Source organism: Saccopteryx leptura, chromosome 2 (genome assembly GCF_036850995.1).
Source record: "Saccopteryx leptura isolate mSacLep1 chromosome 2, mSacLep1_pri_phased_curated, whole genome shotgun sequence".
Classification (NCBI taxonomy): Eukaryota; Metazoa; Chordata; class Mammalia; order Chiroptera; family Emballonuridae; genus Saccopteryx; species Saccopteryx leptura.
The window spans coordinates 380,066,943-380,079,197 of NC_089504.1; the positions used below are offsets into that span (position 1 = coordinate 380,066,943).

Sequence of the window (12,255 nt, forward strand, 5' to 3'; positions counted from 1 at the left end):
ATTTCCAGTCTGCCTTTTCTAACCAGATTTTTTATTTTTTCCTGTACTGGTTATTTCTGTGAATCAAAGTTTTTAGGGACGACTATTTGGAAATTTAAGGCAAGATATATGCGTTCCACAACCGGCTTTAGAAGCCTTGTTGCGTATTTTGAAAAAGGAGCTTGGAATCTCACTCATTTCCAGGTCTCTGGCCGTCTGAGGCAGGTGGCACTGTGTAGAGATTCTGGACACGTTCAAATAGGTCTGGACTTAAGGGCACACACCTTTTATCCTACAGGGAGTCGAAAAAAGTAAATTACAGTACTTTATATAGCAACCTTGAGTTAATTATGAGGTCATGACTGATTTATACACAAAATGCCATAATGAAATCTGAGTCACGATGAGAAGGAGCGTCCAAACTTGAAGTTCCATGGAAGAATTGGAGGCTGTGAAGGGAAAGGAACAGAGTAAATGCCTGGTGGACAGAGATCAGACATTCTTGCAGTTCTCCACTACTGTAAATAAAGGAAATGGCATCGCCAAAACCCCACTTTATCCAAATGGCCGCAAAGGAGCAGAATTAACACAACTTTCGGAAGACTCCTGCTAATCTCCATGGGCACCACGGAAACCACGAGCCCAGGTTACTGCAGGAAATCTTGTTTGTTGAATCACACCGTCCAATCCCAACCACAGCCCAAGTAGACTTGGCGGCCAGACGTCAGGCTAATATTTGGTCCTTAAATGGTTGGATAACTTATTTTGAAATCACTTTCATCTTTTCGATAAAAGAACAGGGACCCCAAGCTTTAAATAAAATGTTAGAATTTCTTGAGAGTTTCCCAGTCTTGTCTACTTTGTATCTGAATTGCTATAGGTCAGTTGCTGACTGGCTGGGACTCAGTCATGAATGAGGTCCCCGGGCCCCGCTGCCGGCCCGGACGGGAGGGGTGTCTACCTCTGCAGCTCTTGCCGTCCTCCTGCAAGGTTCCCGTCACACAGCTACACAGGGGCCCGTCTACCCGGCTCGTGCAAATCTGCTCACACCCTCCATTGTCCTCACACCAGTCCAGCCCTAAAAAAAGGAGTAGATAGTCAAATGAACTGCAGACAGTCTAACTCTTCAACTCACGGCCAAGGGCAAGGCTTTCACAAGAGGAGAGGAAAATGAAAAGCCCAGTGTGGCTGTGAGTTTTTAGTAAGAAAAAGATTTCATTGTGCAAGTGGGTAGTCTTCTCAAACGAGTATCTTCAACCCCCTCATTCAGCCGGATGCACATTATAGGGAAACAGAGGCAAGCGTTTCCTCAGCCTTCCAACCCCATTGTTTTCCTACTTGATAGTGTGTTTTAGGAAACATACATACTTTTTCTCCTAATAGGTCCCACCGAAATGATCTGTTCTTTAGGTTCTTTCGTATAATCTGTGGCAATCCTGGAATTTTGTGGGCAGTTCTGAAAGACAGAACACCAGAGGGAACATTTCACACAACAAGGCCAGTAACTATGTTCCCCACCATGTTTCCACCTCCAAAGCGGGAGTGGTTCCAGCCTCGGACACGACTGCTACTCAGATTCTTTAGGACCAATGTCGTCTTGATCATCGAGCCCACTGGGACTCCAGGCTTTAGGTTGAAGAGAATGGAATATATGCTCCCCACTAGAATTAGATGCTAACAGGTTCCCTTCCTTGGAATAAGGATTGCTGTATCTCATCAGACAATAACATATGCAGCAGCATGTGTAAGTAGCTCTGACTATAACTCACATCTCAATTTTGCAAATGGGGAAAGCAGAGGGCTGAAATATTAAAAGTTAGGGAGCAGGGACCAGTGCAATAAACTCTTAGTGTCATTAGCCACACCTGGCGGGGATGGGCACCTGCCGCCTCATCCCACCAGCCCTTGCAGAGCCGCAGGCCCCGGGAGGGCTCTGCACGAGCTGCAGGACAATCCTGCGTGAAGACCAGCTGGCTCACGTGCTTCCTGAGCCCAGGAGGTTGCTTCTCCAGTGGAGTGGCGCTGGGCCCCACTATCCACTTCAGATTCAGATGACTTGGCTCCTGAGACCCTAGCGCAGTTGTGCTCAAACAGGCCGCTTTGAGCCTCCAAGGCACAACTGTCAGGAGACATTTTCAGGTGTTGCAACTGTGGGGGACGAGTGCGCCTGACATCTATTGGGCAGAGGCCAGGGAAGCTGCTAAACGTCCTAGAGTGCACAGAAGAGTCCCCACACAACGAATGATTTGGTCCAAAATGTCAATAGTGCCGAGGTTTGAGAAACCCTAATCTAGTGCTACACCAATGACAGATGACCTTTCAGAGATAGAGAAGCACATACGGACATCATTCCACTGTGTTCTCTTTCTACTGTCCCGCCAAAGACGCGTGCCGCTTCTGAGCACCTGAGGACACTCCCCTCCAGCCCCTTCCAGGTGCTGCGAGACCTAAGGAACTCTCCAGGTCATTTGTGATTCCCACGCTGGGAAACGCGAGGCAGCGAGAAACAAGGCCAAACGTTTACTTTCCACACGCTCACTTACGATTTTACAGGAGTACTTTTCTGAATCACAGAGTGACACGGCGCAGTGAAGATGCACTTCATCATAATCCCCAATGAACTTGAAGACTGTGACGTGAAAGCGACAGGTTAGGGAGACACCGTTCTCCTCGATGCCAATGGTGTTATCTTTAATGTTCTGACACCTATTCAGAAAAAAATATCTTTGCTTCTTACTTTCATATTTCATATAAGAACCACCGTAAATGGTAAAAATGCCTTTGCATTTGAAAGTGACCTCTGGTACTGTGTGTGCTTGTCACTTGTTACCACGCCCTTATAGTCACATAGTTTGTTTCAAAAGCACCAAATAGCACCTCCAGTTAGTACCCTAACTGCAACTGAAAACAATGACTGTGGGGACGGAACTGAATTCCCCCAAGTTCAGTTTCTCATTCTGTTTCCTCAGAATGCTGTGTGTTACTGCTATCAATTGAACAAATGCAAGATTACTTCTTCTGTACTTAAACTATCAAGTTTGGGAGGGGTCCCTGATTCAAACCCTGCTGAGAAATCCTCCCATGTGTTGAAAAAGCCGGGGAGTGGAGGAACAGAAAAAGCTATCAAGGAGGAGCGGAGGAATTGTTTGAAAGCAGATGACAGCTTCTCCTCTCACCTGCCTCTCCCGTGGTATCGAGCCAATAAGCAATGACAACTCCAGCCCTCCCTCGGGCACAGATATCTTGCCTCCACCACTTACAGTTCCCCAAATGTATCAGTTTCTTATGCCCCAGGATCTTTCCACACAATGTGTCCCCACCGGAAAGTCTTTCTGCAGCTCACAGGCATGACTCCTGCTCTTTCTCCAACACCAGTCTCTGGCTCCCCTTCCTTTATAAATATTTCCTGGTCCTGCCCTGGCCAGGTAGGACTAAGCAGCTTTTCCTGAATTTGCCAACAGCACCCTATTGAACCTCGAGAGTACAAGAATCAACTCAATCCTCACTGTGTCTCCAACACACTGCAGGGCACGGTGAGACTTTGTTGAATGCATGAATTAGTGAATGAATGAATGAATAAATAAATAAATGAATGGTGCTGCCATGGTCAAGGGTGGCTCATAGGAGCTAAGAAGTTCTTTAAAATAATAAAGATAAAAGGTGACTCTTTTTCTTATGTTCCTTCTCCTAGCCCACTGACTTAAATAGCTTAGTTAATAGGAAAATTATAAATGGAAGTAAGCCTTCCGCATTCCCACACCAGTAAGTCTTGTAATTCATCTTCAAAGCAATAGTCTCTTAAACGCTTTGAAACAAAAGCCTCACTGTTTCTCGTCACTGTTACTCAGTTGAGTAATCTGCATTGGCTCAGAGAGTCTAAAATATTTCTGGCCCTTGATCTTCAAGCCCTTCTCTCCTAACCAGACCCCCAGTGACTGGAGAGATTGCTTTCAGGTTTAGGTACCAGAAAAACATAGAGCAGAAGGAAGGGGCCCCGGGAAGCAGAGACAGGCTTTCTGAAAGCCTGCCTTCGTGGGAGCAAACAAGCCAAGCACTGGAATGTTTTGTCCACTCTCAGAGGAAAACTGTCTTTTCCTCTGTCTAGGCACAGGAGGAGGAAAGAGAAGTGACTTGCATGTTTCCAAGCTTCTGTGTCACTAATAGATGCTGGTGCTGTCTCTGCCCTCTACAGAGCTGAAGAGAAACAATGGTCCCATGTGGACCCATTTTGCTGCTCAGTCATTCAGCACTGAGCATCATTTTTCCTGTAAGTTCGCTGGAAGAAAAACAATTTCCGCCTGCCTCCAAGGTCAGAGGGACTCATGAGTTAAAACTCTCCCCCATGACAAAAATTGGTTTGCACCTAATAACAGTTTAATTTGAAGGCCTTTATTCAGACCCTGAAGGAAGCCGAGATTTATGAACATGCTCACTTTGCTAGCTCTCCCTCTTGGGGTTAAGTCTATTAACTACTATTTTAAAAATGCTCAATGCCACAGCGACCTTCAAGGGAGGCACGAGTCGTGTTGTTATCCCCTGGGTTTGCATCTGGCAGTGGCTCAGATCTTAGTCCTTTCGTTTTGGGAAAGGACCATGACAGGGGAGAGAAGACACATGGAGAAAAGGAGAATGGTGATGATAGCTCAAGCGGCTGGGCCTGCGAGACACCAAGTCCTTTCCTTTGCCCCTGAAGAAGTTAAAAACCCGTTCAGAAAAATCAAAGGCCTTAGTGAGATCTTTGCTGAAACTTCCACAGTGTGCCTCAGAGACCCATGCCACAGGCTCCACCTGGCCAGCTGGGGAGTCTATGGGTCTTGACACCTGGAAGGGTCTTTCCTCCTTCCCTTGCTGGTCGGGTAGCCTTGGGTTAGCTGTGTACCGACCCTCTCTCAGCCCGCTGCATCTGCAAGGTAGGAGCCTTTTATTGTCTGCCTGCCTGGACCACACCCTTCTGCAGAAGCATTCCCAACCGTAAAGCTAATCACAGTATACACAGCACTTTCTGACCACCATACGGTGCTAACCCCAAATGTGGCACCTTGGCATATTGACAATTTTAAGGTGAATGAATGAGTGTGAGAAAATGGCAGAAGCAGGAAGGTCATCCTGACTTTCTCCCTGACCCTTTTCACCTGAAACAGGTCATGAAACCTTCATGGGAGAGGTATCCCCCTGTACCCCAAGGAGAGAGCATCCTAACCCCCAAAGACAAAGGGACTCAGAGAAGCACCTGATGCCAAGTGTCCCCAGGCCACTACAATCACTTCCTACTCTTTGACTTATCACCCTGTTCTGTGACTGTTCACATTTCCTCAAACTTAGCATGAAACACTCACATTTAACCAGTTCTTTGGGCCTTCAGTTCCCTGTGAAGTCTCCCGTGTCACATAAAACTTGTATTAAATAGATGGGGATGTTTTTCTTCGGTTAATCTGTCTTTGTACATTTCCAGACCCAGTCAGGGACCCTAAGAGGGCTGAGGAGAACTCTGACCTCCTCAGCACCAGCAATTTCATGTTGCATCCCCTCCAATCAAAGGAGGAGCAATGATCTAAGGAGGGTGACCGCATTCCTTCCTGGGGAGTCCCTGAAGGAATGCTCGCTCTTTCGTGGTTATGACAATGCCATGAGAATGTGAGTTCAGGATAGCCAATGTCTAACAAGCACATAGAAACAGACAGAGACAGGGATAGAGGGAGGGAGGGAGAGCTTCGACTGCTTCTGGCCCCTTGGATACAATCATCCCTGAAGCCTCATCCACTCCTGTGATTCGTTTTGTAATCATTACATGCCTTGTTTTTTGCATGAGCTGCTTTGAATTGGTCTCTACAACATCTAATAGGAATTTTGATTAATCAGTTGTCTGCTTTAAGAATTATTGTATCAGAGTGATGGAAATGTTCTAAAATTAGGTTATGCTGATGGTTGCACTCCTCCTGTAAATTTACTAAAAATCATTGGATTTTACACTTAAGGCAAGTACATTTCATTACATATAAGTTAGGTATGCAATAAAGCTGCTAAAAAAAAGAATTGTTGTTGCTTGGTACAACCAGTGCTTTTTAAAAAATAAAGATACTTATCACTATTGTTGTTTGATCTATAGTCTTTTTTTCTTTTTCATTTATTCATTCATTCATGCAATAAATTTTATTTCATAGCCACTATATTTCAGAAAATATACTAGGTGCTAGGCATGCAGTGGTGAGGAAAAAGAACTTCTTTGACTTCTATCGGCTATAATTCTATTCTTTAAAAATTTTAATAGATGTCCTAGTCACCTTTAGTTATTCATGTTACATTCTTTCATTTGTAGATGACCCACATTTCTCTCAAATGGGAATTTAAAGTAGGCAGGATAGAATGCCCTCTTTGATCACATTGAGAATATTATGTGTAGCTAATGCCATAGGGACTGAGAGACCTACCACTGAATTGCTGTGTGACTTTAAGCAAGTTGTTTGCTCTCACTAAGCCTAAGCCTTCTCTCTCTCTTTCTCTTTCTCCCTCTTTTTGTGAGAGAGAGAGAGGGAGAGAAAGAAAGAGAGAGAGAGAGAGAGAGAGAAAGAAAGAAAGAAAGGAAGGAAGGAAGAAAGAAAGAAAGAAAGAAAGAAAGAAAGAAAGAAAGAAAGAAAGAAAGAAAGAAAGAAAGAAAGAAAGAGAGAGAGAGAAAGAAAGAAAGAAAGGGACAGGCAGACAGGAAAGGAGAGACATGAGAAGCATCAACTTGTTGTTGTGGCACCTTAGTTGTTCATTGACTGCTTTCTCATATGTGCCTTGACCAGGGGCTTGAGCTGAGCCAGTGACTTCTTACTCAAGTCAGCGACCTTGGGCTCAAGCCAGTGACCTTAGGCTCAAGCCAGAAACCTTGGGCTTCAAGCCAGCAACCTTTGGGCTCAAGCTGATGATCATGGAGTCATGTCTATGAACCCACACTCAAGCCAATGAACCCACGCTCTAGCTGGTAAGCCCCTGTTCAAGCCAGCAACTTCAGGGTTTCGAATCTGGGTCTTCAGTATCCCTGGATGACGCTCTATCCACTATGCTACTGCCTGGTCAGGCAAGCCTAAGCCTTCTCATCTATCAGATGAAGCTTCTAACATCTCCCCTATAGGTTGTAATGAGAATTTGATAATACATGGATGCAAGATGTCAGCCCTGCAGATAGTCAACAAATACTAGTTCCTATTCCCTTCGCTAAAATATGTGTAGACTCCTATTACACGAAAGGCTCTGAGCTTGTTCTGAATAAGAGGCCACGCACCCTTCTTCAATGATGAAGTATCGAAGCTTGTCATTGCTGTCGCGGGAGGGCGTCGCATAGCATTTGTTCAGCGTCAGGATCAAATGCGTGGCATCGGCTCCCACCACAAAGACCCCTACGTACAGCACGTCACGCGTTGTCAGCACCACTTCCCCCTGGCGATAAGGATGCTTGTAGGAGGCATTTTTGTAGAGGGCCATCTTGGTGGTGAAGCTGCCTTCCTGGGTTGGCACTGTCAAGTTAATGACACTAAAAGGGAAAAAAATCATGGGGCAGGGAAACCCAAACAATTATATTTATTCAATCGCTTACTGTTTTCCAAGCTGAAAATGAAGAGGGAAGGTGAAGCAGATCATAGTCAAGTCTAAGGCAGCACAGTCCAAAATGGGACCCACTAGCCACACATGGCAATTACAATTACTGTAAATTAAAATTTTAATTCCTCAGCAACCCCAGCCATACTTCAAGTGCTCGATAACCATATAGAGCTATGATACTGGACAGTATAGATACAGAACACTTCCATCATTAAAGAAACTTTTATCAAACAGGCATTTAGATGCGGAAATATGAATTCTTTTTTCCCTAGTGCTTCAAAGAGAAAAGCTAGCGATGTTGATTATGCTAAGCTTAACCACCAACAAAGAGGCAAAGCCATGTGCACAGCCCGTGAGATGCTTTACCTTAACATGGGTTTCACAACAGAGTCTAAGGAGATCTTGATGTCCAGCTCATACGCACACGAAAATTCCACATTGATCGTCCGGTCCCTGGTGATGATGTTGCCAGTATTGTTGGCACTTTCTATCCAGATTGTGTTCTTATACATGATATGAGTGCCATTGGACTGCAGAGCAAAGGGAGGTCAGATATCATTAAACCTGACAGTGAGGATGTGGCTTGCATTGCAAATCCAAGCCCTGAAAGTAGAGAAATGGCTTCATTTCATACATAACTTGGAGGCCGGTGTAAATCAGTGTGGAGCTACCCTCAGGACTTAGTTTAAAAAAAAATTATTACAATAGATGTCAACAGTTGGAATGCCGAGGTCGCCGGTTCGAAACCCTGGGCTTGCCTGGTCAAGGCACATATGGAAGTTGATATTTTCTGCTCCTCCCCTCCTTCTCTCTCTCTCTCTCTCCCCCCCCTCTCTCTCTAAAAGTAAATAAATGAAATATTAAAAAAGAAAAAAAATATGGCAATAGCACCCTTCAGTATGACAACCTTGGATGCCCACAGAAGGCGATTCTACAACCAGCATCCAGGTATCTCTGGGACATGGCGTATTGCTATCACAAGGGACTATAAGTTGTCATTTCAAATTCCTAATTAAAAATCTCTCCTCCACCAAATCTCCTTCTTTTTAAAAATGTTTATTTAATTGATTTTAGAGAAATAAAGGGAGAAAGCATGAGATAGACAGTAATAACATCTATTCTTCTATGTGCTCCGACTGCGGACCAAACCGGCAACCTCTGCACTTCAGGATGATGCTCTAAGCAACCTGAGCCATCGGCCAGGGCATCCTCACCAAATCTTTTACCAGACTTGCTCACAAGTACCAAGATGAACAAATTCAGTTTCACCTTCTTACTCCTTTTACTTCCTGATAAAAGTGTTAATAAAAACAGTTAAAACACACAGAGAGAGAGAGAGAGACAGACAGACAGCAGGAAGGAACAGGAGGAAGAGATGCGGCAAGAGGCTTTGCTAACCTATAAATTGGATAATCTGACACCAAAAGATGGGACCTCGCTGTCTTTCTCTTCAGTGATGCCTGGATCACCCTGATCACCTGAAATAGCTAATCCCAGCTGCATTTCCCTGGAAGAACAACAGAAGGGTAACAGAGGTAACATTTCGCCAATGTGCAGGGCAAAGGATGACAGCAGACAGAGAGAGCCAAGGAAAGAAGCCTGTTACCTGTTGTGTTTTTTTAGTTCAATCAACCATTTGGTGCTAAATGATCATTCTCCTTGATATCTTTCATTCTGCATGTCTTTTTCTGTTTTCCAAGGAGGATGTTTCTAACTAAACCACCCCGACATTGCTTTGAGGACAATCAATGTGCAAACACCCAGATAGGTACTACCTCTGCCAGGTGCTCTGTCCGGCCCGTTTCTCACCTGTACAATGTTTCCACAATTGCCTTTGGTGTTGTTGATCTGAAAGGAGATAAAATCTTCCCCTTCAATGCCGGTGCATTGTCTGTCATTGACTCTCACGCCCTCTCTCTCAAAGCCGAGCTGGAAGAGTTTGCACTTGGAGATGGACACTTCCATCTGGGATGCCTTGCAGGTCACCTCTGCATCAATGATGTCATGCGAGTCTGTGGGAAACAAGTCAGTGGGAGTTGGTCTTGCAGCAGAGGGCAGGGTGAGGCATCCGTGACATTTTCCTTTAGGAAAGGCTAATCATCTGCACACAGACTGAGGTACTTCAAAGCTTTGATCGAACTAAATGAATAAATGAATTCATTCAAAGGAGTAACTGGGACATTATAGAACCTTTTTTATTTTTATTTTATTATTATTATTATTATTTTTTTGTATTTTTCTGAAGCTGGAAACGGGGAGAGACAGTCAGACAGACTCCCGCATGCGCCCGACCGGGATCCACCCGGCACGCCCACCAGGGGCAACGCTCTGCCCACCAGGGGGCGATGCTCTGCCCCTCCGGGGCGTCGCTCTGCCGAGACCAGAGCCTCTCTAGCGCCTGGGGCAGAGGCCAAGGAGCCATCCCCAGCGCCCAGGCCATCTTTGCTCCAATGGAGCCTCGGCTGCGGGAGGGGAAGAGAGAGACAGAGAGGAAGGAGGGGAGGTGGGGGGTGGAGAAGCAAATGGGCGCTTCTCCTATGTGCCCTGGCCGGGAATCGAACCCGGGTCCTCCACATGCCAGGCCGACGCTCTACCGCTGAGCCAACTGGCCAGGGCCTATAGAACCTTTTTTAAAAGATGCAAATACTAATCAAGTGTCTTTCCTTTCTCAACACAGGACTTTCCCCCCACTTTGGCGGCAGCTGCTTTTCTGTACGCTACATAGTACATCTGGCTCGTTGTGGAGAGGCTACAGAGCCTGTCCCAAGTGAGAGCATCAGTGGCCAGGCCACCCCAAAGCCCTAGCTTGTGCCCAGGTGAGCACTAGGAGCTCTTGTTTTTTGACAGTGATACCCCACTTGACATTCTCTGTGAGTACACGAATGCGAGCTATAGAGACATAAACATTTTTATCTGCTTCGGGGAAGCACTTGAACAACACATGTTGTCTCCTCCTACAGAGCCTCTTAGTCGATTGGGCTTTCGCTGTCTAATAATGTTCAGTTTAGCACAAGCCTTCTGCATAGTTTGGTTCAGCCGAGGGCGGGGAGCTGGGAGGCAAAGCAGCTCCTCTTTAGTAACATCATGGGTGCACCCCTACTGTAAGGAGACTGGGGTGAGGAGCCGGACTAGTTGTTTACTGTTTGTTTCAAACATTTCCGTTGTTTGGGACTCACCTAAAACCGCGGCCAGATAAAGCAGCTCTAGACAAGTCTGAAAGCACCCGGCTCTCTCACCCTGATTCTACCACGGTTTCACCAAACCACCTTATTCCCCTCTAATCTCAAAGATCAAGGTGGATCGCTCTAATGTTGAATGTGGCCTCAGACGGAACTGGCCGATTCCATTCATGGACAGATTTTTTTTTAATTAATTTTAATGGGGTGACATTGATAACTCAGGGTACATATGTTCAGAGAAAACATCTCTAGGTTATTTTGACATTTGATTATGCTACATTCCCATCACCCAAAGTTCAATTGTCTTCTGTCACCTTCTAACTGGTTTTCTTTGTGCCCCTCCTCTCCCATGGACAGATTTTGATGTTATAATTTATTGCAGAAAAGGGTGTAGCTATGAGCAAATAAACATCAGCCTACGTTGAAGTGGTCAGATTGCTTCCTTGTTCTGATGAAATGATCATTACAGCTTTGCTGTTTGAGTTTGTAGCCTGCAATGTGAGACATACGGGTTCTAGTCCTGGAGCTTTGCTACGGGGCTGCCGGGCCTCTCCCGTGGGCGTGGCTGGGTGGTGGGGGCGGGGTGGCAGGCGTCACTCACTGTTTCCGTAGGGGGGCGGCTCGATGCAACCACACAGCTCTCCTCCGTTGTCTAGCTCACAGGTTCGGTTGGGACAGTCTGCCCCCACACAGGGATCTTCAACCACTCCTGCTAAAAAGCAAAACAAACGGAAACACGCACAACTTGATTTTCACACCAACGCACAGTCGCATGTGGTTACACTCTAGATTTGCTGCTTTCATGGTCTCGGTGATGGTCAGATAACAACCACAGATGAACACATAGGGCAACTTTCCAGAAAATAATGACAGCTAGTTCATTAGGCCCTTGCCATGGGCCCGACACGATGCTTCATGCTTTACTTCCTTATCTCCGCCAACCCTCACAAATGCTCTGTAAGTATTGTGATCCCCATTTCACAGCTACAACTTGCCCACGGTCACACACAGGTGAAGCCACGTGGTGAAGATGGAATGCACAGACAGTCTGAATGGCCGAGATACACCACGATTATTACCCTTACTACACTGCACTACAACGATGTGCATTTGTATCTTTATAAAGAGTAAGATACAAGTCATTCATTTCTATGTTCCCAACACCCAGCCACCTCATAGTAGGCGCTCAATGAGTATTTGTCAAGAAAGAAAATTTTAGGGCCAGGTCCCTTAAACCAGGACTTCTTAGTCGTTTTGATTCATGGTTCATCACCTTCCCCAGAAACTTCTACTTAATTTTAGAAAAACAGATAAGCCCAAACCTACACACAACTCACACGCATCAACTTAGATTAATGGTACTGTTTTGCCAAAACAGTAAAACTATAAGTAAAATATAAATGTCTGTGAACTGCCACCATCATAATACTATGAAAACTATTCCTGTGGCATTGGAGACCACAGACCACCTTCAAGACCATCAACAATTCAGTCTGAAATTGTTCACTGAGATAAT

At 45.5% G+C, this 12,255-nt stretch overlaps 1 protein-coding gene across 1 annotated transcript in view; it reads right to left on the bottom strand.

Annotated features, from left to right (window-relative positions):
• Positions 1-327: 327 nt before the first annotated feature.
• Positions 328-12,255, bottom strand: part of TECTA (tectorin alpha) — a 67,595-nt gene continuing 55,667 nt past the window's right edge. The window contains exons 16-23 of the mRNA XM_066365315.1: positions 11,341-11,451; positions 9,370-9,572; positions 7,927-8,090; positions 7,244-7,492; positions 2,523-2,685; positions 1,348-1,435; positions 941-1,057; positions 328-428 (exon numbers count right to left, since the gene is read on the bottom strand). Of these exons, the coding sequence (XP_066221412.1) occupies positions 328-428; positions 941-1,057; positions 1,348-1,435; positions 2,523-2,685; positions 7,244-7,492; positions 7,927-8,090; positions 9,370-9,572; positions 11,341-11,451 (1,196 nt within the window). The remainder of the gene's footprint in view (positions 429-940; positions 1,058-1,347; positions 1,436-2,522; positions 2,686-7,243; positions 7,493-7,926; positions 8,091-9,369; positions 9,573-11,340; positions 11,452-12,255) is intronic.